We start from the raw sequence: 25,227 nt of genomic DNA, 5'->3' as shown, positions 1-25,227 counted from the left end.
CTTTTTGGACGTAATCCCAACTAATCCCAGCTAATCCTTTTGACAAATTGATAAATTGTAGGGATGTCACGGCAGTATTATTCCAATATGGCAAGTGGCTAGATAGTGGTGTCCTCAGGGCTGATCATGGCATTTTGCAATCATCACAGCAGAGAGTTTCGCCATCTTGTTTTTAATGAGAGGAATCTGTTGACAGCCTGCTGTTAAGGCACTATGTGGAGGAGGAGGAGGCCTAACCTATTCCCATCTGTTTTCCCAGCCAAAATGGGCCTCTCCAAAGCTAGTGCCTTGGAGCGAAAGGGACCACCCAGCTCAGTATTGTCTACACTGACTGGCAGCAGCAGGGTTTTCACAAAGGCATCTTTCCCATCCCTAAGATTGAAGCTGGGACCTCTAGCCTACAGGAAACATGTGTTGTGTGGGGCTGCCCTTGTCGGTGGTCCGGGAACTTCAGCTGGTGCAGAACACAGCAGCCAAGGTGCTCATAGGAGCAAGTTGCTGGCCATATGTTACTCTCTTTAGGAAGAAAATAATTCAGGGCCTCCTGTCATTTTTACTCAGTGTGGCTGATTGGGTTAGATTGATCCTACAATGGTGGTTCCCTCGACCCTCCAAGCATATAGTCTAGATAGCTAGGGAGATGGAATTGACCATTCCAGCATGAATAGTGCCAACAAGGTTTGTGGGGATATAGATGGGGGGGATGGGGAAACACAACGCCTAAACCCTAGAAGTTAATAAATGGTAGGATTTTATTTGGGATATGAAGGGAGAATACAAGCTGCAGTGAAATTCCTGGGCTAGCTTATGCCAAATGACCTGGCCAAGCTAGGACCACTGAGAAACAATACAGGGCTATAGAGATCCTTTGGCAATACAAGAGAACTGTCCTCCCTTAGGGTTGCCATGTGTCTGTTTTCCAGGACATGTCCTTTTTTTCAGGTGTAAAATTTCTATTTGGGTGGATTTTTTATATTTGCCAAAATGTCTGGCTATACTTTCTGGATGAGACATAGACATAACTGATGGTTGAAAACTTGCCTTCCTCTTCTCCTGCCCCCCTCAGCAATGTATCACAGCTTCTAAAGCCTACATGTAGTAGAGGTATTTAAAATGAGAGTCGTCACAGCATCCTCTTTTTTTGCTCTTCAAAATATGGCAACCCTATCCTCCCCACCCCTTGTGCTGAGGTTGTGAACAGAGACTGGGGGCTTGGAAGGTTGCTAGAGTAACTGGAAGTGAGGTGACAGGAAAGGAGAGATTTTAGCAAGGTGCGCTGGGAAGAAGAAGGGGAGAGAAGAAAGACTGGGATCCATCTTGGGCAGGCTGGCTGAAGGCCGGCTGGGAGAGATCCTTGGACTCCAGGGCTGCACTGCTGTGGGGGACAAGCCTCTCTGGAAATGACCATGCTTTAAGATATGGACTCCCTCCATGCAGACTGAAGGTGCAAATAGGTGAACAAACCATATTTCTTAAAGCTACGACAGTCTCCACCGTATCTCAGTTCTCCCAAGGAACACAGTCCCTGGGTGAGAGCCTGGAACCCCATGGGCTCTTGCCACTGCTCGGCAGAGAGTGGGGTTGGCGCATGGCTTTTGTAACAATACATTATGAAAGCTGAAAAGTAATCCTGTTGCAATTCAAGGATAACAGTATAAACAAAGAATATGATTTCAGCTGAGTGTCACGTCAAAGTGCCTGTTCCCAGTCAGCAATGAAGGGAGAGAGAAGCTCAGATTCCTCCTTTTAGTCACTTTCAGACCCCAAAGCCATCATTCATGCAACATGTGGGGAACTTTTATGGCTCCAGGAGGCAGATCTATATCAGGCCCCAGCCTGTGGGACAACTTTGATAAATGGGCAGGCGCTTGTCAATCACACGGCATTATTATGGCATCACAGGTTGATAGGTGGGTTGTCACGCCCATTTCAAAATCCTTTGCATGGGCTTCGCTATGCTTCTCCTTTCTGTCGCCAAAGCCAAAGGCGGAAAGGGGAGGATGATGCTCACCTCACCTCTCCCCCACTGCCTACTGCCTGCTCTCTGTGGTGTTTAAAGAGAAAGGGGACAACTGCATCAAAGAGCACCTTTGCAAAGGGCTTCAAAACACCCTCTGCACTCCCATTTGAGGCTCTGGAGGCTCAGACAGGAGCATGGGGGCTGCCTTGAAGCCCTTTGCAAAAGCGATATTTGAAGCAGCCCAGAACTTCTTTAAGTGAGCTGCCCACAAACTTACCCCTTTAAAGAAGGCATGTAGAGCTGCTTCCGAGAGTGCTTTTGCAAAGGGCTTTAACCCCCACTCAGCAACCGAAGAGTGGGGATTACACCCTGCTGCCTCGGCTGCACAATCACGTACCCTGCTGGGAAGAAGGCAAGCAGCCAATGCAGGGTTAAACCCTGCCATGCCAGCCATTGACTGACATCACCGATGGTTTGAAGAAAATGGGCCTACTGTCCCATCTTGGCCCGTGGGCTAGAACTTCCCCACCCCTGCTATGTCTGTTAATGCCAAGCATTCTGTTATCACCAAAGCACCTCTGCACACCAGATCCCTTGTCTTGTCACAACCTGACCCTCTCGTGTACACCCATCCAGTTTCAGTGTTTGTATCTCCTGATATTTAAGAGTTGCCAAGCTCCCCCAAACCGAGGGTTGCACACAGTGTTAGTCCTTCTCAAAGTAGACATGACTAATGTGGATTCAGTGATTTCAAAGTGTCTACTCTGTGTAGAACTTCGTTGGAGTTCAGAACATTCACCTGATGTCTTAACTAGAAACCACAAGCTGCTGCACGTGTGCCTCGTATTCCTCTTCCTCTCTGTCCAGCTACTCCCAGCTCTTTTAATAGAAAAACATGCCTTGCCCTCTGTGGCATCATGCTGATTTTGGTAACTTATAATAGTAGTCCTTTCGGCAAGCTTTGAAGAGATTCCCATGCAGCAGAGTGATTGATACCTTTGCCAGGTGAGTCCATATGAATCACTTCCAGTTGGGTGAGAGGGAGAGCTGCACTGGAGGCTGACTTGTGCTTGGATCACATTCCAACGGCTGTAGCCAACTACGTCCTACTTAGAGTAAACCCAATGAAAGTCATGTACCTGTTTATTTCAATGGGTCTACTCGTATTTATGGGACCGCCTCTCCTGGTATGCCCCACAGAAGACCTTAAGGTCCATGAATAACCATAGTTTAGAGGTCCCGGGCCCTAAGGAAGTCAGACTATCCTTCACCAGGGCCAGGGTCTTTTCAGTGATGGCTCCGACCTGGTGGAATGCTCTGTCCCATGAGACCAGGGCCCTTTAGGATTTAACCTCCTTTTGTCGGGCCTGTAAGACAGAGCTATTCCACCTGGCCTTCAATTTGAATTCAGCCTGATCTTCTATTTCCCTTCTCTTCCCTCTCCCTCCCCTTTTTTGAAGATTACCCGCTCTGAGACCCCACAGCTAATTCTCCCTGGCCTCCTTGCTGGCCCAAGTAGGACTAATTCAGCCAGCTAGCCCTGGTGGTTATCTAATGCTTATTAGATGGATTTCCCCTAAATTGATTTCTGAACTTTGAATTTCATTGTTTTTATACTGTATTTTATACTGTATTTTGTGTTTTAAATTTGTTGTTAGCCGCCCTGAGCCCAGTTTTTGAACTGGGAAGGGCGGGGTATAAATAAAAAATTATTATTATTACTCTGAGAAGGACTACCCACACTACATGCAACCTAAAGGCAACAAATTTATCCACTATTTTTCAACAATTTCTCAACAATTTTGGGTTCTTCCAAAAAAAAAAAAAAAAAAAAAGGCTCAACAACCTGGTTTTTACTTTTTGTAAATACGGTATGTCAACTGTAGCCTTATTAGACTATACCGACTGGTGGGGTCTGCGTTGCTCCTGGGAGGGAGAAAGGAAGTCAAATGACATTGAGGTTTGGTTCAGAGAAAGAGTTTATTCTGCTCTCCGGATAGCAGAAGGCACTTGCGTGGTCAGCCCACAGCAAGTCCAAAGAAAACAGAAATTTCATGCAGTATATATATCCTCCAGGCACCCTCTCTCCCCTTCCCCAGGAATCTAACCACATCAGCTTATACACGTAAGTTGACATCCATGACCATAAACAGTTGTTCCTGTTCCGGCACTCTTGACCATAAAAGGTTGTTCCTGTTCCTATTCCTACTCTTATCTTGGAGCAAGAGGTCACCAACTCTAAGAGCTCTCCTGGCGCCGTTCCCGGGTGTCTGACAAGGTCTGTACGTCAGTGTGGTCAGGACGTAAGATAAGACCCAGACGTGCCATCCCTGCTCTATTTTGGAATGGACAAGGCCATCCATTGCCGTCACGGACTGATAAAGGAGAGGGCTTTGAGCACTTGTTTATACAGCTGGCTTTCTGTTTATACATTGACTCAAGCTCAAGCTTCCTGAGCTTGAAAAGCTCAAGTTAATGCATTTTAGAAATGCTCCCTTGGAGGAGGAAAAATTGGGATTTTGGGGGCCCGTTTCAGACTGACTGCACAGCCAGTTTTGGGGTTTAGGAAACCCATTCCTTCACAACCCTACTTCCATGCATCTATATAAACTACGGATTTCATAGAATCATAGGGCTGGAAGGGACATCAAGGGCCATCTAGTCCACCCCCCTGTAATGCAGGAATCCCAGCCATCCAAGCTCCATTTAGAAACTTCCAACGAAGGAGAGTCCACCGCCTTCTGAGGCAGTCCATCCCACGGCTGAACACCTCTTACCATCTGAAAACTCCTCCTAGTTTTTAGTCAGAATCTCCTTCCGTGTAATGTGCATCCATTGGTTCAAAGGCATCCTGTGGCAGTGAGTTCCATACATTAGCTGTGCATCATGTCAAGCCCTCTCTCTTTTCTATCCTGAACTGACTGTCCATCCATTCCAGCGGGCAGCACTAAGGATTAATATTACTATACAGGGGAAAGCATTTCTCTCTATCCAGTTTCTCTACCCCATGCATTAATCATGTGTGTAAACTTCAACAGGTCTCATCTGAGTAGGACTAGCACCAGATACAACAACAAAATTCGGGTGCTAATTCACAAAGCCCAAAACAACTTGGGACCAGGGGACTTTATGGGTTGCCTAATTCCTTACTATCCAGATCGTCGGATGCTGTCCCCTCCATTCCCAGAGATCTGGCAGGCCTTTATCAGAGTGTAGCAGGCCCAGCCCTGTGGAACTCCTTGCTACCAGAACCTGGCAGCCGCTGTGTCTGGCTTCTTTCAGACATCTTTTAAAACTATTTTTCAGGCAGTCCTTTGGCATATGAATTTTGCTTTGCCTGCCGCTTTTTACTGGTGCATTACTGGAGTTTTCAATATTGCATATTTCCCCCAGCTACATTCCTTGTTATATTTCCGGTGAGAGTGCAGCTTAAGTAAAGGTAAAGGGACCCCTGACCATTAGGTCCCGTTGTGACTGACTCTGGGGTTGCGGCCGCTCATCTCGCTTTACTGGCTGAGGGAGCCGGCATACAGCTTCCGGGTCATGTGGCCACCATGAGTAAGCCTTTTCTGGTGAACCAGAGCAACGCACGGAAACGCTGTTTACCTTCCCACCGGAGCGGTACCTATTTATCTACTTGCACTTTGACGTGCTTTTGAACTGCTAGGTTGGCAGGAGCAGGGGCCGAGCAATGGGAGCTCACCCCGTCACAGGGATTCGAACCGCCGACCTTCTGATTGGCAGGTCCTAGGCTCTGTGGTTTAACCCACAGCGCCACCTGCATATAAGAGTGCAGCTTATACAGAGGTAAATAAATTAAACCATCCATAGCCACAGGCTCCCCTCTCTCCCCACTGCTGCCTCAAACCCTAGCTAGTCGCTGCCTGTCCGTGTAAACAATACTGAGCTAGATGGACTAATTGTCTGATTCTGTATAAGGCAACTTCCTGTGCTGTTTCCCACTGTTTCCCACTGACAAGGGAGAGGACGATTGAGGTGCCTGATATTTCCCCTTGGCTCTGCCATTCCTCCCTTGAAACTCATGGCCTCTGTGACTGCTTTTCATATTTTTGTACGCGGGGAAGCCTTGGGAGACATCAGCAGCATAATATCTAGTTTGGCTTTTGGGTTGACCAGCGAGTTCGTGGCTGAGCTGGAATGTTAAGTGGGGACTTCCTGGTTTGTAGCCAAGGCTTTTTGGCACCAGCCGAGATCATCGTTATTGTCTAATTATTATTTATTGTGTTTCTGACCCGCCCTTCACTAGAAGGGCTCAGCGCATGTTACCACATATGAAAACAATTAAAGCAACAAGAAGAAGGAAAGTCAGCAGCAACACAGCCGTATCCATCATCTCAAGTCCTTAAAACCAGCTGCCTTATTTGTCAAATATTTGCAAATATTTTTCCTGGCATTTATCTCCAGCTAGTAAAATACCCATTGTTATGACGGCAGTGAGAAGTAGGTTAGAGGTTATAAAAGCTGCCTTTTGCTCTCCCTCTCGACAGGATAGAGAGATGCATTACAGGCCCTCCTTACTTATGCTTGGGTTTCGATCCGGAGCCCTGCGCACTTAATTGAAATTGTGAAAAGTGGGAAGCACCCTCTAAATGCCCTCTTTGATCCGTACCAAAAATACTGTATCCAAAAATATCCACAACTAGAATTGATGCTCTGGGGCTGGCAGGAGGCAGGAGAATGCGCTACCCCGCAAACCAGCTGTTAGGCGGGGAGGCGGAGCAGCTTAAACAAAGCCCTCTGGTCTCTTCGGGGCTTCCTCTGGCCTGACGTCATTTTTGGGCTCAGGGGAGGGTCTCCTTGTGAGCCACAAGAACTCTCAAGCTCTCTCCTGCCATTTCTGGGCATGAATCGAATTAATTACCCAGCACAACACATATACAAAGCCACATGCAAGCAGAAAACTTTTAAGGGGGGGGTGCCTGTAGGTTTACTTTTGTGTAAAAATGCAACTGTCTGCTAGTCACAGATGATGCTCTGCCCATTTTTTCTTGGTCCCTAGAAAGTTCCCTAAGAGGGAATGTGGTTCTCAGGTGAGAAAATCCCCCCCCCAACCCCGATTCCAATGGTTGCCTGGAAGCCAAAGGAAAGAGGGGACTTCACACAGGTGAGTGAGGAGGGTGGAGCTCTCCATCCATTCTCTGCTTCAGCCAACACACTTGGCTTCTGTGCCTGGCACAGAGGAAGGGAAGTCATCCCACAAAGGCTTCCTACTTAGAAGAACCTATTCTTAAACAACCTGCTACAATGCTCTTAGCCAGGCTGCAGAGGAGGCGGCTAGAATCCTGGGGCAGGGGTGATAAACTTTTATGGGTTTCTTATTCAAACTCTGGATAAAGAATGGCAATGAGGAAGAAATCAGATGCAGTTTGCATTTAAAGGAAAGCCAACCAGATTTACAATACAGAAACTGAAATACTTTCAGAATTCACACTTCTCACAGGTCTCCAGCCGAAACGGAACCCTTTAAACATGCCCACATTTCACTGAGTGTCAGGATTGGACCCCCACCCTCCTTCCCCCCAGTTCTGAACAGAGGAACCGCACAAAGAACTTCTCTCTCTGTGAGCAAACACAACAGGGACTGATGTAGGCGCCTTTTCTTCCCTTGGTGTGAGGGGGCAGGCCAGCACCATTTTGTGCCCCTTTCTCTTTCTCTGCTCTCTCAAACGTCATGGCCATATTGGGCTGTGCCATGCCTCTGTACTTGTCATTTTGTTATGCCAAAGACGTTATGGCTGCCATTTTGTGACTGGCGCCCTCATCACTTTTTCAAATTTCCAAATGTCTCCACTGGCCCACAAAGGTTGGCTGCCCCTCAGCTATAGAATGGGTGCTGCTCCAAATATGAATTTACTATATAGGAAGTCACAGATTTGCAAGACTACTTCCGTCTCGCCCCCTACTTGATATAATTGTGTGTGAACTACATAGCGCTGTCCGAAAAGTGTACAAATTTTGTTAAGAAGGCTCCCAGTTGCAGAGACATATTTCCTATTATCTTGTGTCCATTTATTCAACTGATAAACTCGCATGGGCAAGAAGGAAGACCTCAAACCATAACTCAAAAGTTATGGTTGGACTCAAGGGGCCACTGAGCACCAAGACAGATTTTTTTTCAACCTTCTTTTATCACAAAATTATTATCTATACAGAAGGCATCATGTAGACCTCTATGTTGTTCTGTTTGGTTTCCATTTACATGTTACAGTGGTACCTTGAGTTACAGATGCTTCAGGTTACAGACTCCGCTAACCCAGAAATAGTGCTTCAGGTTAAGAACTTTGCTTCAGAAATCGTGCTCCGGTGGTGCTGCAGCAGCAGGAGGCCCCATTAGCAGGAGGCCCCATTAGCTAAAGTGGTGCTTCAGGTTAAGAACAGTTTCAGGTTAAAAAAGGACCTCCGGAACGAATTAAGTTCTTAACCCGAGGTACCACTGTATTTGGCAAAACTGCATGCAGAAAGAGAAAAGTGCATTAAAATGCCAATGAATTTTCACAAGGACTTCCTGGGATGTATCCAATGTTAGTCCTACTAAGAGTAGAACCATTGCAGTTAATAAACACCTCTAACTTAGGTTCAGTTGGATAACACCCTACAAAATAAATAAATCACAAACGGGGGTGGAAATGTGGAGAAATACGCTTACGTGGTTGGGGTGGGGGGATTAGAAACTGACAATGACAGATTCAACCCTTCCTAATTAAGGGGCCAATGGCTCTGTGAACTTCTGGGTCATGCCCTGAAAGGGAAGGGAGGAAACAAAACAAAGCAAAACACAAATCCACACAGATGTATCCAGAAATAGGTCTATTCATAAAATACTCTTGGAAAGTAAGAAAATAGAAAATCTAGGCTACACGTAGACAGTCTACAAGGTGTTGTGGGTGATGGAGGTTCTTCCCCCCCTCAGTGCACTGACTGGACATAGGCCTTGCGCTCCACCTGGGCACAGTACTTCTCGGGGAGGCCGGCAGCTCTGCAAAGAAGAAAGAGAAGAAGGAAAAGCTGGTCACTAGAGGGCACGCAGTCCACCCTCGCGTCAGTGCTGTGCAAGAACGCCAACCAGATGAGTGTAAATCGGTCGCTGCCTGTGTAGCACATTTGAATCTTACGTGAAGGTTCAGTTCCGAGTGTTCCATGTTGTCAGGGCTGGCTCCGGGTCCCAGCTCACCAAGGACCAACGCTAGCCGATAGTACAGTATCAAAGTCTTTATTGAAGAATAGTCTCCATTTACAAGTCTCAGCGTCCCAGCCCTACGTCTGGACTTTAGACCGGCGAAGCTCTGTCTGGATCTCCACCCCCTGTGCACCAGTTTAGGACTCTAATCTTACTCCACCTCTTCCTTCTCTCTCTCTTCCTCTGGGTCTTACTACCCCCCGGGGTCTCATTCCTCCTGGACTCTTCCGACGCAGAGCTTGACCCCTCTGACTCCTCCTCCTCTCTTCGGCGGGCTTTAGGACCTGGCTCCCTACCCGGGCTGCCCACCTTGCCGCCCTCCTGTACATTTGAACTTGGCGCGCGCGCGCGTTTTACTTTCCGGATGACCGTTTCCTCGCTCCCTGACGAGGGTGTGGCCACTCCTGCCTCACGTTCTCCCTCTGCCTGCGCGCTCCCTGATCCCGATGCCTTGGACTCCTCCCCCCTACTGCACTCTGGGGGGGACGCTGGTCCGGATTTCCAGCTGCTACTCTCTGAGTCCCCTCTGGCCCCTTCTTCCCGAGGTGTCCCCCTGGGCACTCCCCTTGCCCTGACCATGGGGGCCCCTTTCTGTGAATCCTCCGAGTCACTGGAGAGACTCAGAGACCTTGGACTACTGTCGCCGCTGACATTTCCTTCCGACTCCTCCCCCTCGCTCTCCGTTTCTTCCCTCTCCTGTGACTCTGCTCCTGAACCCCTGACACATGTATACATGAAAATCGTGTATACCTAAACCCTTGGGTCCGCTCATGTGCTTGGCAGGTGGGGGGTTGGGAGAGAGATAGAGAGACAGAGATACACAGAGAGAGAGAGAGACAGACAGAGATGTCCCTGTACTCCCAGAGCCCAGGTGCTGACCACCAAGCAAAGCACATGGTTTAACAGGGGTCAGCAAACTTTTTCAGCAGGAGGCTGGTCCACTGTCCCTCACACCTTGTGGGAGGCCGGACTATATTTTGAAAAAAACAAATAAATGAACAAATTCCTATCTCCCACAAATAACCCAGAGATGCATTTTAAATAACAGGACACATTCTACTCATGTAAAAACATGCTGATTCCCAGACCGTCCGCGGGCTGGATTGAGAAGGCGATTGGGCCACATCTGGCCCCCGGGCCTTAGTTTGCCTAGGTAAAGGTAAAGGGTCCCCTGACCATTAGGTCCAGTCGTGACCGACTCTGAGGTTGCGCGCTCATCTCGCTCTATAGACTGAGGGGGCCGGCGTTTGCCCGCAGGGTCATGTGGCCAGCATGACTAAGCCACTTCTGGCAAATCAGAGCAGTACATGGAAACGCCGTTTTCCTTTCCGCCAGAGTGGTACCTATTTATCTACTTGCACTTTGACGGGCTTTCGAATTGCTAGGTTGGCAGGAGCTGGGACTGAACAACGGGAGCTCACCCTGTCACGGGGATTCGAACCGCCGACCTTCTGATCGGCAAGTCCTAGGTTCTGTGGTTTAACCCACAGCACCACCTGCGTCCCTTAGTTTGCCTACCCATGGTTTAAAAGCTATTTGGGTAACCCCAGGCAGACCATGCGCAAAAAGAGCTTTTAAGCCCTCCCCTTTGCTAGGATTTAACTTGAGCAATTTCAACCAGCCTGCCTGCAACCACGTAGGGTTGAAATTGCACCTTGTGCATGATGCAATCATAGCAGGGGTGGGGAGGGGGAGAGTGAGAGCTGAGGGAACCAGACTTTGCAAAGTGCTACGTATTCAGAGACTGGGATGCCTGGCAAACATGGACAAAGGGTCAAGAGGAGCCGGGGGTCGTCGCGCAGCCTCACCGGAGCTCGTCAAGCTTCTTGCGCTTGATCTCGTTGAGGCGCTCGCTGCGCCGGCGGGCTTCTTCCTTGAGCCTCTTGCCCTCCTCGAAGATGGCAATGCGCTCCTGGACCTGCTTCTGCTGGTGCTCGCGCACCTGGCGCCGGATCTCGTCCGCGTGGGTCTGCTGAAGAGCCACACGCTTCTCGTGCTCTTTCCGCTCCTTCTCAATCTGTTCCTGTTGGATTCTGGGGCGGGGGAGGCAACAACATGAGTTAGTGAGTGTGCGCGACTAAGTCTGGAAGCATTTAACCCGGCCAATTGCAGGGGTTAGTATGTGACAAACAGCCCCATCAAAAAAAAGAGAAAAAGATTGCATTGATTTCCAGAGGTGGGCAAATTTCGAGAATGTGTGTTGGGTGTGTGAGATTTTATCTTAAAATCAGATATTGCTACGGTCCAATACCTGCCATCTGAATTGAAGAAGGCAGCGCAAAGGATGTTTCTTTGTAGGTTCAGTGTGAGCCATAATAATAGCGATAGTTTTATTATTTGTACCGCACCATGCCCACCAGTAAATTTTGGCTCACCTGACACCATTGTGATGTCAGGTGACTGGCAGGTGGGAGGCTGCATCCACCTGTCAAAATGGCCCTCAGGAGGGCAGGGAAGTCAGGATCCTGCCTGTTGGTTGGATCCTATTCCCCAGCTCTGTCTTAAAACTGGGAATTCTGGCAGCAGGATTCAGGCACCTTGCGGGAAGAGGGAGCTGCTATCCTGACCCCGGCTGCGTTGCAGTGCAACCATCTGCAGAAGGCCAGAGCAGGGATGGGGAAGCTTGTGCTGCAAGCACTGCCTTGTGGGAGTCCACATTGACTATACAAGATAATCTTGCAAATAGGAATATAGGAAGTTGCCTTATAGCGAAAAAGACCCTGTAAGGTATAATTGTTTAATTGCACACTGAAAAAGAGAAATACTTGTATGTATATTGCTAAGAGTTTAATATTGAAAAATTCCATTGAAGCATACTGAAGCTTCTCTGAGCTCTAACAGGTTGATAATTAGCTGCTGGCATTCTCTGCTCTTTCACGCGAGTGTTTAACCTTAGATCATCTGAGTAACGTATTTAGTTGAAAATCTCCATCTTGATGGGTGTTTGTTGCCTGTTAGTTATTCTCTGGAAGCCAAAGAGAACAAAGGGTGTGATAATGATGCCTCTCCAGGAGCAAATAGCCTTAAGCTGGATGCAGGTTATGAGGGAAACAGAGCTTTGGTTTTTGTTCTGATTGCAATTATGTTCTATTTTAAGAAGAAGAAACCCATGCTTGAATATGCATGTGCTTTATACAACTTTCTAGGGACGCGGGTGGCGCTGTGGGTAAAAGCCTCAGCGCCTAGGGCTTGCCGATCGAAAGGTCAGCGGTTCGAATCCCTGCGGGGTGCGCTCCCGTTGTTCGGTCCCAGCGCCTGCCAACGTAGCAGTTTGAAAGCACTCCCGGGTGCAAGTAGATAAATAGGGACCGCTTACTAGCGGGAAGGTAAACAGCATTTCCGAGTGCGGCTCTGGCTCGCCAGAGCAGCAATGTCACACTGGCCACGTGACCCGGAAGTGTCTCCGGACAGCGCTGGCCCCCGGCCTCTTGAGTGAGATGGGCACACAACCCTAGAGTCTGTCAAGACTGGCCCGTACGGGCAGGGGTACCTTATACAACTTTCTAGATGTATCATTGATTATCTTGCACCTGTTTTGAAGAAGTTCTGGTTAGTAAAGCTTTGAATTGTATTCATGGGTCTGGAAAATTATTATTCCAAAAGGCGTCTGTTTTGTATGCCTCCTATCACAGCAGGGCCCCTACCCCTGCGCCACGGCCCTTCCACGCACTGCCAAGCAGCCCGCTTCCCTACCTGACGATCCTCTCGAACTCGGCCCGGTCCCGCTGCACCTGGACAGCCAAGGTGTGCTCCTTGTGGGCCACCTGCTCCAAGCGGCTCTGTTTCAGCATGGCTTCCGTCTGGGCCTTCTTCTGTGCCGCGTCCTTCTCCTTCCGGCGCCACTCCCGCTCGGTGGCCTCCTGGTTACGCTTGGCCCTCAGGGCGTCCTGGAGGGGATGGAAGGGAAGCAGGGGGCGTTGGCTGGGCCGTGAGGTGCTGTGTGTGGCGATGCCTGGGAGAGACTCTTATCATATTTCAGAAGAGAGACAGGGAGAGGAGCACTGGGCTTCCCTGTAATATATTACTACAGTGGTACCGCAGGTTACAGACGCTTCAGGTTATAGACTCCGCTAACCCAGAAATAGTACCCCGGGTTAAGAACTTTACCTCAGTATGAGAACAGAAATCGTGCGCCAGTGGGAGGCTCCATTAGCTAAAGTGGTACCTCAGGTTAAGAGCAGTTTCAGGTTAAGAACAGACCTCCAAAACAAATTAAGTTCTTAAGCCAAGGTACCACTGTATTTATTATTGTTATCGTTAGAATCAAGGGTCATCCATTCTAACCCCCTGCAATGCAGGAATCACAGCTAAAGAATCCCTGACAACTGGCCCTCCAACCTCTGTTTGAAAAGCTCCAGCGAAGGAGAGTTTGCCACCTTCCAAGGCAGTCCACTGTCAAACAGCCAAATGGAATTCCCACCTCTGCTCTAACCAGTGGCGTAGCGTGGGGGGTGCAGGGGGGGCCGGCCGCACCGGGCGCAACATTTGGGGGTTAGGGTTAGTGGGCGCAAATCCACAGGTTAGGGGGCGCGAATTACTTGCCTTGCCCCGGGTGCTGACAACCCACGCTACGCCACTGGCTCTAACCACCATGCTGCCACTGGTACTGATACTTCAGAATGAACAGGTGAATAAATGAACAGCATTGTCTAACTGTGGGCTGTTCACTTTATCCATTCACTGGTCGAAAGAGCTAGGGAAGTTTAGCCAGGAAAGGAGGAGACAGAAAGGAGATACGATAGCAGTCTTCAAATCTCTAAAGGGCTGTCACATGGAAGAGGGAGCAAGCTTGTTTTCTCCTACTCTGGAAGGTAGGACTCAAACCACAGTGGACGCTGGGGTTGCGAACGTGATCCATGTGGGATGCACATTCACAACCCGCAGCGTTCGCAACCCGCATCTGCGCACGCGTGGGTTGCGATTCGGCGCATGTGCAAAGAGCGATTTAGCGCTTCTGTGCATGTGCGACCACCGAAACCCAGAAGTAACCCGTTCCGGTACTTCTGCGTTTTGGCGGTCCGCAACCCAAAAAAACGCAACCTGAAGTGGCTGTAACCCAAGGTATGACTGTAATGGCTTCAAGTTACAACAAAGGAGATTCCGACTAAACATACGGAAAACCTTTCTGACAGTAAGAGCTGTTTGACAGTGGGAAAGACTCCCTCGGTAGGTTGTGGACTCTCCTTCCTTGGAGGTTTTTAAGCAGAGGTTGGACGGCCATCTGTCACAGATGCTTCAGCTGAGATTTCTGCATCGCAGAGGGTTAGATAACCCTTGGGGGTCCCTTCTAACTCCACGATTCTATGACCTGCACTCCTGGCCCCGTTCTGTGCTTTAAGAATGCACCCCTGAACCACACCTGCTCTGCTTGGTGATCCTGGGCTTTCTCCTGCAGCGCCCTTAGCCGGGCCGTCTCCATCTCCTTTTCCCGGCGGATTTTCTCCTGCTCAGCCTCAAACTCGGCCTCCCGTTCCTGGCAGGGTACAATTTTAAAAAATATGTAAATTTTCACAAAGTTTTAAAAATATATATTTAAACAAAGTCACAGGTTGGTGCAAGCAGACTTATGAACTTATGAACACACGCGAAACTGACCCAGACTGACCTGCCCATCCCTAGCCAAGAGGAGGCCGAGGCGGGAGGGAGTTGGCTCTGGGAAGGTTTTCCACAGTACCCGAAATCTGCCCAGGCGCTTTTTCTTCCCCAGCGGTGCCCTCTCCCTGGCCCACATGCCCTGCCACCACCACATACCATCTTCTTCCTCTGGTACTCCAGCACCCGCCGGTCGGCCATCTTCTCCTGCTCCAACATTTCCTGTTTGCGCTTCTCGTTCTCGTCGTTGACGCGCCTGATCTCGGCCTGCAAACGCAGCTGCTCCCTCCTCCTGCGCTCCATTTCCTGGAGGAGAGCCGGAAGAGTCATTAAGCATCCTCGTTAACCGTGGGTTGGGTCCAGCTACGTCAGGCCATGTCTGTGATTCCTGAGGGGTCTACTTGGAGCAAGACTAATGTTGGACAAAACGTGGGCCTGAAATACCGCCGGTTCCTTCTGCTCTCCTCAGTCACAGAGATCTTCTGACTGAGGCACTTTTGGTGGTTCCCCCATGCTTCTGAGGTCTGCCTTTCTCAGCCTTCGGTTCCGAGATGCCGTTGGACTACAACTCCCATCATTCCTAGCCAAGATGGCTAGGGATGATGGGAGTTGTAGTTCAAGAACATCTGGGGACCCAAGGTAGAGAAAGACTGGTCTACAATGTGGCTCTTCCGCAAAGGCACCTGCTCCTGGGGGCTGAGGCAATATAGGCCCTCAATATTCAGAGGGCCCAGCACACAATGTCAGGATAATAATAATAATAATAATAATAATAATAATAATAATAATATATTTATATCCTACCCATCTGGCTGGGTTTCCCCAGCCGCTCTGGGTGGCTCCCAACAGAATAATAAAAACATGATCAAACATCAACCATTAAAAACTTCCCTGAACAGGACTGCCTTCAGATGTCTTCTAAAAATCAGATAGCTGTTTTTATTTCCTTGACATCTGGTGGGAGGGCATTCCACAGGGCAGGCACCACTACTGTGAAGGCCCTCTGTCTGGTTCCCTGTAACCTCACTTCTCACAGGGAGGGAACTGCCAGAAGGCCCTTGGAGCTGGGCCTCAGTGTCCGGGCAGAACGATGGGGGTGGAGGCGCTCCTTCAGGTATACTGAGCTGAGGCCGTTTAGGGCTCTAAAGGTCAGCACCAACACTTTGAATTGTGCTTGGAAACCTACTGGGAAACATTGTGCATGTGGGGCCCCCTCAATCGTATGGAGAAGCTGGCACTTCTGTTCTCCAGGGTTTGGGGCAGAGGGCATTCCCATCCCTACCTGAAGATCTGGGGCCTTCTGCATGCAAAGCAGGTGCTCTACCTATGGGCTCCTCCAAATGTGTAACTCCCCAATTCTTACCAGAAGGACTGCTGCCCCGTCCCAAGCTCTTTGTCCAACTAGCTCAACGTTGTATGTTCAGACTCGCAGCAGCTTCCCAGGATCTCAGACAGAAATAATCTCACTCTTCTGTGCTGACTGATCCTTTTTGTTAAACTGGAGGTGCTGCTGGGGACTGAACTGTGAGTCTTCTGCATTCGGTGTAGATGCTCTGCCCCTCAGCTACGGTCCTGCCCCCTTACCCTCTCGTCTTCAAACTGCAGCCTCTCCAGATACTCCAGCATCTCCTGCGCCTCTTGGTCTCGCTGCTCGGACTTCACGGAACGCATCTCCTCGTTCTTCTGTATCTGCTCAAGGAGGTGACGCTTCCCCCTGAGAATCAGGTGAAGGAGGAATTTTCCTTTGGAGCAAATGGGTTCTGATGGCACAGAGAGGCCTAATGAATGGTATTCCTCTGTGCAGGGAACCAGTTGTGGCCAAGGTTCCCAATCTTAGGTAGTTGTGGTATCATGTTAATCTGTTGACGTATTTCTTGTTGAAGCCAGATACAATTTCCCAGGTATGCAAAAATTTGGCCGCAACTGAAGGAACCTTTGTTAAAGTTCTTTCAATTGTTTCCTTATTTCGTTCCTTCAATGTTGTTTCCTTATTGTGTAGGTCACAGATAGAAGCTGAGGGTGGCAATATTTTGAGTGGTAAGACCCTCTGACCTTGGATATGACATTATCAACGTGCAATGGAACTGTTTGTGCACAAAGAAACCTTTGAAATCTGTCTCTGCCAGAATAAGAGAGACCTCACTAAATTTATTCTTAGGTGGCATTTCATGCCAGTGAGATTGTCCCACATCTCAAGTGACTCTGATTCTAATTGTTAGCAGGATTGCAGGCTTAAAGGAACCTTCTTCCATATATGGTGACATTGCAGACAACTTTCAGACCAGTGTCTTTAGAAAAGCAGGTCTCCTTTATTCATTTACTTACTTACTGTTTTTATTAAAGATTTCTTGGTTTACAAAAGTATGTGCAATGTCTCTTTTTTCAAGTTACATTTTCTACAGATCAGTTTCATTTGTTGAGACATTAGTGTTACATTAGGAAGGAAAAAGAGGTGGAGGGGGGAATCGTGAGTTGGGGGGTGGCGATGTTTCTATTTTACTTAATGTATGTGTGGGGTTTTGTGTCAGCGTCGCTTGTGCCTAAGGCGACGTAGCAACTTCACAGCAGAGGTGAGACCCAAACCAGGGACTTCCTGACTCACAGCTCAGTGGCCTCTTATACAGTTTGAGAAGGAGGCTCTGATTCTCCAGGGGTGTGCCCCTTTTAACTCATGCTGCTCCACACATGCATATTGTACCTGCGGTGCAGGGAAGGCAACGCTGCAATGATGCTCCACCACTGAGCTACAACGAAACCCCTTGGCCAGAAGCCGCACAGAAGTCTGGGCTCTCACCTGTACTTCTCCTCCTTCCTCTTCCGTTCCAGCTCATCCTGCATCATGCCGACCTTCTGCCTCTCCGCCTCCATCATCTTGGCCAGCCGCATCTCCTCCTCGTTCATCTCCTTCTCAATCTGCCTCTTCTCCAGGATCTGGGCATCGCGGATGGCGTGGCATTTGGCCTCCAGGATGATCTGCAAAGAGCGGAAGGGAGCTGCTGCCGTGGGACGAAATGCACATGCGGGGCTTCATCTGGAGATGAGCTCCAGCACCTCTTTTTGCCCAGATCCCAGCAGTTCCACCTTGGAAGGTGCAGAAGCCAGCGGTTAAATAAATCCACTCTTGGAAGAGAACCTGAGCGCAACAGTATTCTCTCCACCTGCAATTATCAGCAACCAATATGCAGCTGCAGGCAGCAGAGGCAGAATATAGCTGTTCTGGCTAGTAGCTATCAACAGCCTCCATGAATTTGCCCAGTCCTCCATCCAAGTTGAAGCCATCCTAGTTGGTGGCCATCACTGCATCCGGTGGCAGACAAGCACTACTTCCTGTGGGAAGTAGAACATAGTCATCATGGCTGGTAGACACTGGCAGCCCTTTCCTCCATGAAGGAGGGGCAGAGAGGCCCCATATGCCTCTGCTTCACTCCCCTACATGGAATTCCTGTCCCCCTGTGCCAACAGGGAGAGATGTGAAATAGGAGGCTGCTTTTCTTTGGGGAATTATAGGGACAAAGCTACCTAAATTGTATAGAAATTCATTTATGTATGCTACTACAGCAGCAGGGACGCGGGTGGCGCTGTGGGTTAAACCACAGAGCCTAGGACTTGCCGATCAGAAGGTCGGCGGTTCGAATCCCCGCAACGGGGTGAGCGCCCGTTGCTCAGTCCCTGCTCCTGCCAACCTAGCAGTTCGAAAGCACCTCAAAAGTGCAACTGGATAAATAGGTACCGCTCCAGCGGGAAGGTAAACAGCGTTTCCGTGCACTGCTCTGGTTCGCCAGAAGCGGCTTAGTCATGCTGGCCACATGACCCGGAAGCTGTACACTGGCTCCCTCGGCCAATAAAGCGAGATGAGCGCCGCAACCCCAGAGTCAGCCATGATTGGACCTAATGGTCAGGGGTCCCTTTACCTTTACCTTACTACAGCAGCAGCAGCAAGAATGCTACTCGCCCCCAAAATGGAAAGAAGCAGAAGTCCCAGCAAAGGAAGAATGGATACAAAAACTTATGGAATATGCAGAAATGGCAAAACTTACCGGAAAAGCATAAGAAATCAAGATAACAAACTTTTTTATAAAAGAATGGAAATGGTTTATTGAATATTTACAGATAAATTGCAAACGGATAAAAACATTGGCAGGATTACTGTAACAACCTGCAGTTTGATAAGAGTATATTTTTAAAGTAGATAATTAAACGAGCAAATTGAATGAATTTGGATATGCAGAAGATATTTGAAAATAAATTTAAGGAACCGCAGAAAGAGGGGGAAGGTAGTCAAGCTTTGAAATGTTAAAATGATTGTAAATTAATGGAACGTATAAACCTGAAAAGTATAAATAAAAATTTAAAAATAAAACAAAATAAATATGAGGCTGCCCTAAGGGGATCCGCCACTTCTCGCCCCCTCACCTCGCCAAGAGATTTGATCTCATCTTCCTGCTCCATCCGCATGTTGGCGGCTCGCTGCAGCAGGTACTGAGCCCTCTCCTTGGCCTCCTCCTCCAGGTCGTTCAGCTTTTCGTTCTTCTTCCGCAAGATCTCCTTTAGCTTCATGGATTTCTTCCGCTCGTTCACGGCAACCTGGGGGAAGGGAAGATGAGAGGGAGAAGCAGACGGGGTGCATTTTGCCACTCAGGGTTGAGCAGGCCACTCTGGGGCTGTAAATGGTTCTCTATTTATTTATTTACTTACTTAGGTTAACACAGGGGTGGGGTGGCCGGGTGGGCCAGGACTATATCTCCTCCCACCCAACTGGGTGGGCGGGGCCACTCACTTGCCAGTCATCTGGTATCATCATGGTTCCACAGGGAATGTGCTAGCAAGACAGTGCCTGGAAGTACTGAACCCCCGGGCCCACCTGTCAATCAACTGACATCACCAGCTTTTGTAAAAAGCGATGAATGTTTTAAATTAACAAATAAGTCAAATCTACTTTGGCTGGTATCTCAGTTACATCTGCAGTATCTACCTACATTCCACTTAAGAGTGGATCCATTGATATTGATGGACCCAAGGTACTCCTGCTGATGAATTTCAGTGGGCCTACTCTAAGTAGGACCAACAGTGGAGACAACCAAGAGACCTGGCCAGTGACCCCCATGCACCGGTGACTTCCTAATTAGATTACTGCAGCAAACCTTTGTGGGACTGACCCCCAGAGACTGTTCAGAACCTTGAGGGAGCATAGAATGTCGCTGGTGATTTGTTACAGAAGACTGTCGGATGATGATCTGAGGCCAGGACTGGAACAGCTGCGTTAAGGGGGAAGATGTGTTTGCTCTGGGGGCAGAAGCAGTGTGGTAAAATGGTTCAGAGCGCTGAGGAGACCCAGGTTCAAATCTTAACTCAGCCGGGAAGCTTTACAGAGTGCACTTGGGTCAGTCGCTCTCGAACACACACAGGATTACCGGACTTTTAATTAATTTATTTAACAAAATTTATATACCGCTTGATTGCGACGAAACCTCTAAGCAGTGTTGTGAGAATAAAATGGGGAGCTTAACGTGTACTGCCCTGAGCTCCCTAGAAGAAAGGCAGGAGATAAATGCAATTAAAAAACAACAACATTCTCTGCCATGACAAGGAGAGCCTTACGTACGATGGTGGCTTCTCGCTCTGCCTTGAGGGCTGCTTTCTGAGCTTCGCGCTCCTCCTTGGTGAAGACACGGGACGAGTCTTTGATGCGCTGGAAGTCCTCGGGGCTTATGATCAGGGACTCTCCAGACGGGTCGAGTTTGGGCACACTGGGCATGTGAGAGAGAGAAAGGAAGAAGATGGTGATTTCATCTCTCTGTTTGGAAGGGTGATTGCAAGCTGGACTAGGCCAGGATTCCACAGAATTGCCAAATCTGATACCGGGAGAATAATTTCATCTTTCATTTTAAAAAAGGAAAAGGGGGAGGAGCTCTTAGCCTCACCCCAAGCACCCTTTGGTCAACAACAACAACAACAATATTTGTACGCTGCCCATCTTACTGGGCTGCCCCAGCCACTCCGGGCAGATTCCAACAGAATATACAAAGACACAACAGAACATCAGACGTTAAAAACTTCCTGATACAAGAGTGCCTTCAGATGTCTACCAAAGGTCATATAATTCTTTATTTCCTTGACATCTGATGGGAGGGTGTTCCACAGGGAGGGTGCCACCACCGAGAAGACCCTCTGCCTGATTCCCTGTAACTTCACTTCTCGCAGTGAGGGAACCGCCAGAAGGCCCTCGGAGCTGGACCTCAGTGTCCTGGCTGAATGATGGTACACCTGGAAACCTACCCAAACATTTCCTAACAAAGAACCTCATGTCCTGGGGGACAGAGAAGAGCCACCCTCTGTGACACATCCCTCATGGGCCCTGCTTTATGCTACTGAAGGCTGGTCCGTTAGGGCCAAAGGGCACTGCCCTACCAACCTATCTGCTCTCAGCCGGTCCCTACCTGTCTGACTTACAACCAATCAGGGAGCGGCTCTGCCTATTATTAACTCTGGCTCCACCCGCTGCTGATCTCCCTGCCTTCCACCCTTCCAGTGTATTTGTTTATACAAGGTATATCCCACCCTTCCTCCCAAAGGATCCCAGGGCAGCAAAGAACAGGTGATAAAATGTCTTTCAAAAAAAGATTGTTAAAATGATTCCAATACAGATGCAGGCTGGGGAAGAACTCAACATCAAAGGCTTATTGGAAGAGGAAGGTCTTCGGCAGGTACTGGAAAGACAGTAGAGACGGCACCCCATGTGATATTTAGTGAATTCCCGGAAACCGCCATTCAGAGGGGCATTGCCTTCAACTGTGGAGGGGAGTGCCTAGCCCTAGTTCTAGAGAGCTTACATGAGGTCCCGGATGAGGTCCCGAGTGATGAGACGGATCGTCTCTGGCTTGTGGCCCCAGCCTAGGGACTTCCTGGCCGAGTCCACATCTCGAAGCACCACGATGGGGCTGCCAGTGCGGGACAGGTTAACATTCTGCAAGAAGGAAGGTGGCATCAGAAATGTTCACGGATGCTTGGCAGGAATGCTACCAGCCTCCCTCTCCCTCCCGCTTTGGCTTCCTTCTTCTGGCAGCGCTTGGACAATCGTAATCCAGTTTAAAAGCTAAGATATGGATGAGCCTTTTAGAAGCCACTGAGTTCCTTCCATCGTGAGCAAACCAACCATTAAGTCTTCCTTTATTTGATTTTATTTAAAATATTTATAAGCCACCTTCAGGGTAACCACAAGGCAGATTCCACACATGAAAATACAGAAAACCCCAATAGCTACAAGATCATATGTCTCAAAATCATCCAGTAAATATTGGATACAGGTACACTGAGTGGTATTCCATGTTTGTCCTCCTCAGAGTAGACTCACTGGAGTTAAGGGACATATCTAACTTAGGTTCATTAATTTCAGTGGGTTTATTTTGAGTAGGATTCAGCTGAATACAACTCACTGTTCGTTACACTCAAAGTAGACCTACTGAAATTGATGGCACTAAGCTGGGGTTGTCCATTAATTTCAATGCTACTCTGAGTAGCGCCAACACTGGATATGACCCATTGTGATGCTTTGTATGCTACTGTTCCCATTTTTTGTTGGCACTGCTCCCTTTTCTATGGCTGATTGCTACTGTTTTATACAAGGTTGTTTTGCTTAAGCTGTTAGGGGAGATTTCAGAGCAAGACAAGCATCATTCAGGATTTTAAAAAAGAGAGATTTTGCAGAGAACAAAGAAGCTGCCTTTTAACAAGTCAGACCATTGGTCTGTCTAGCTCAGAATTGTCTACAGTAAACAACACAGTGCCTTCCGTATGTCTTGGCCTACAATTCTCATCAGTCCCAACCAACATGGCCAATGGTGAGGCATGATGGAAGCTGTTGTCCATCAACGTCTGAGGAGCAACACATTGGCTATCCCTGGTCTACACAGATTGGAAAAAGCTCCAGAGATTCTGGAGATTAAACCTAGAGCATCTGCAGGCTAAACAGGTGCTTTATTGTTTTCCCTCTAAAAATAAAGTGTTATTTCAGTCCTTCTGGTTCTAAACACAGGTCTGATTTAAAGAGGAACACCGGAATCTGCCTTCTACTGAGTCAGACCATTAGTTCAGTATAGTGGCAACAGCTTTCCAGTGTTTCGGGCTGGGGTATTCCCAGCCCTAAATGGAGGTGTCAGGGATTGAAGGTCTGGGACTTTCTGCATGCCAGGCAGATGCTCTTAGCCCAAAGCAGCCACTGCTCCCCTCTGTCCTCACCTTGGCAAGCCCAAAGAGGCTCTCATCCACTTCTGAGCTGGCAGCCTTGGTTCTGTAGCGGGTGTGGGAGCGCGAGCGGGACCGGCCCGAGGAGCTGGTGGAGGTAGCACCCAAGGAGCATACACTGCCCGGCTGCAGGAAGGAAAGAGAGGCAGAATTTTGGAGTTATACGTGATGGGGAGCTGAAAGATGCAAGGGATCCGTGTGTGATGATTTGCAGGCCTTTCCCATTCAGAAAGATCATTCTTAAGAAACAAGCTGCGAGATCCCAAGCTGAATTTAGCTGGCCAAAAACGTAGGGCTGCCTCTGTAGATGGTTTGGAAACTTCACTTGGTGCAGAATTTGGCAGCCAGGTTGCTCATGGATGGTTTAAGCATATTACACTGAGCCTGGCCTGACTGCACTGGTTACCAGTTAGTTTCCAGGCCCAATTCAAAGTGCTGGTTTTGACCTTAAACCACAATGCCTAAAGGATCGCCTCTCCTCATATGAATCAATCCAGCCCCACAGACATAATCTGAGGGCCTTTTTCATGCGCCTTTTTCACAAGAGATCCAGAGGGCAGTAACACAAGAACGGGCCTTTTCAGTGGTGGCTCCCCATTTGTGAAATGCTCTCCCCAGGGAGGCTCGCCTGGCATCTTCATAACATACTTTTAGGCACCAGGCAAAAGCATTCCTCTTCAACCAGGCCTCTGGCTGATGGACATCCAATGCCCTTTTAAATGTGTTGTGGAAGGGGGGATTTTTTGTTTCGTTTTTGTTTTTATCATGTACTTGATTTTGTCTTCTCATTTTGTATTTTTTATGTTGTGAACTGCTCTCTGATCTTTGGATGAAGGGCAGTATACTACTACTACTAATGATAATGATAATAATTGCCTCCAACTGTGGAGGGCAGAGGCACAGCCCGTCTGGCTAGTCACTTATATTTTAAAATTTATTTATTTATCACTTGATGATGATGACGATGATGATGAATGTATTGCCTTCCACCTATACGTCTCAAGGTGATGTACACAATACAGTCAAACCAGTTAAAAACAGCATGGAAAATAAAAGCAAAAGTCTTGGAAAAACAGTAAAAGGATATACCCTCTGCAGACACCTAAACATCCAGCAAACTATATTAGTTAGCTTAAACGTGAGATATATTTCTATATTCATAAAAACCAGTTCAACTGGGTTTTTTATTTTTAAAAACCCCAGTTAAACTTCCTTAATCAGCCAGGACACTGCTGTTGCATTATTTGCTGTGTGAATAAACTAGCCTTAATAAAAGTATTTTAAAACCCCTCCAACGAGGCCTCTCTAGAGCAACAGGCATCTCCCCCCCTCCGCCTCCCGATGAAGTGGCCACGCTGACATAACCTTAGGGGGCTTAAGGGCTTCCCTGCGCCCCGGCACCCTTTTTGGGTCAGATTCAGCCCCGCGCTCACCATCTCGCCCTCCGCTGCCGGCTCTGGGAAGCTCCGCCTCCTGTTTACCCGTCGCCATGGAAACAGCCGAACCCTCCTCCTTCCCCCTGCCCGCCACGTCTCACCGTGGCAACGGGAATGTCGTCAAGGGAGGAGCGCGGGGTTCCCCGAGGCGGGGAAGTGACGTCACGAGGCCTGCTCAGAAGTCAGCCCCGGCTGAGCGAGGGTGGGGGGAGCTTTTTCCAGGGGTCGTTTTACTTTTACTTATGCAATATACCTACTTAACGAGGAACGCAGGAAAACGACTTACCCCTGAATCAGACCCATCACTTAGCTCAGCATTGCCCGCACTGACCGGCAGCTGCTCTGCAGGGTCACATTCCCTGTCCTGTCCGGAGTTGCCCCATCGGGGACTTGAACCCGGGACCTTCTGCCTGCAAAGCGGGCCCTGGCCCTATGGCACTGCGGAGGTGGCGTTTGCGGACGCTGCCTGCCGGTGGTGTCCTTGAGCTTCGGCTTTTCCTAAAGAGTCAGCAGAAATATGCTGTGGAGTAGGAAGGGAATTGCGGGACTCCAATTCCCATCATACCCAAGCCAGCAAGGCCATTTGTGATGGGAGTCTAGTGACGCCTAGAGGCCAGTCAGAGATGCCCATGCCATCGGAGCAAAGCATGGCCTTTTGTATTGTGCAGAGCCTTTGGGATGGCATGATATCTATAACTATACTCAGTGCTTTTCTTTTCTAAAAAAAATGTTTAGGGGTACTCTCATTTTCCTAATCACATTGAAATACTGCCCCTCAACGAGGCCAAACTTAGATTCAC

At 48.7% G+C, this 25,227-nt stretch overlaps 1 protein-coding gene across 1 annotated transcript; it reads right to left on the bottom strand.

The window, feature by feature from the left end:
- Nucleotides 1-8,773: 8,773 nt before the first annotated feature.
- On the bottom strand, nt 8,774-24,515 carry CFAP45 (cilia and flagella associated protein 45). The gene is made up of 12 exons (XM_083418791.1): nt 24,425-24,515; nt 22,986-23,117; nt 21,581-21,714; nt 20,353-20,497; nt 19,164-19,334; nt 17,545-17,723; nt 16,335-16,464; nt 14,910-15,056; nt 14,518-14,631; nt 12,852-13,045; nt 10,967-11,191; nt 8,774-8,957 (listed from the first exon to the last, which is right to left on the bottom strand). Exons 1-12 carry the CDS (start codon nt 24,425-24,427, stop codon nt 8,888-8,890), a joined length of 1,644 nt encoding a protein of 547 aa, XP_083274917.1. The 5' UTR covers nt 24,428-24,515; the 3' UTR covers nt 8,774-8,887.
- Between the last annotated feature and the right edge of the window lie 712 nt (nt 24,516-25,227).

The sequence above is a fragment of the Podarcis tiliguerta genome (assembly GCF_965153285.1).
Source record: "Podarcis tiliguerta genome assembly, chromosome: 16".
Lineage (NCBI taxonomy): Eukaryota > Metazoa > Chordata > Lepidosauria > Squamata > Lacertidae > Podarcis > Podarcis tiliguerta.
The sequence above is the reverse complement of the archived record's forward strand: the minus strand, read 5'-3'. Positions and strand labels throughout refer to the sequence as shown.

Bases quoted from the DNA above. Each gene is read 5' to 3' on its own strand.
- CFAP45 (XM_083418791.1), bottom strand. The intron at 13,046-14,517 runs GTGTGGTTCAGG...CATCCCCTCCAG, and splicing joins AGGATCACCAAGCAGAGCAG to GACGCCCTGAGGGCCAAGCG. The intron at 8,958-10,966 runs GTGAGGCTGCGC...TCTTCTTTGCAG, and splicing joins AAGAAGCTTGACGAGCTCCG to AGCTGCCGGCCTCCCCGAGA.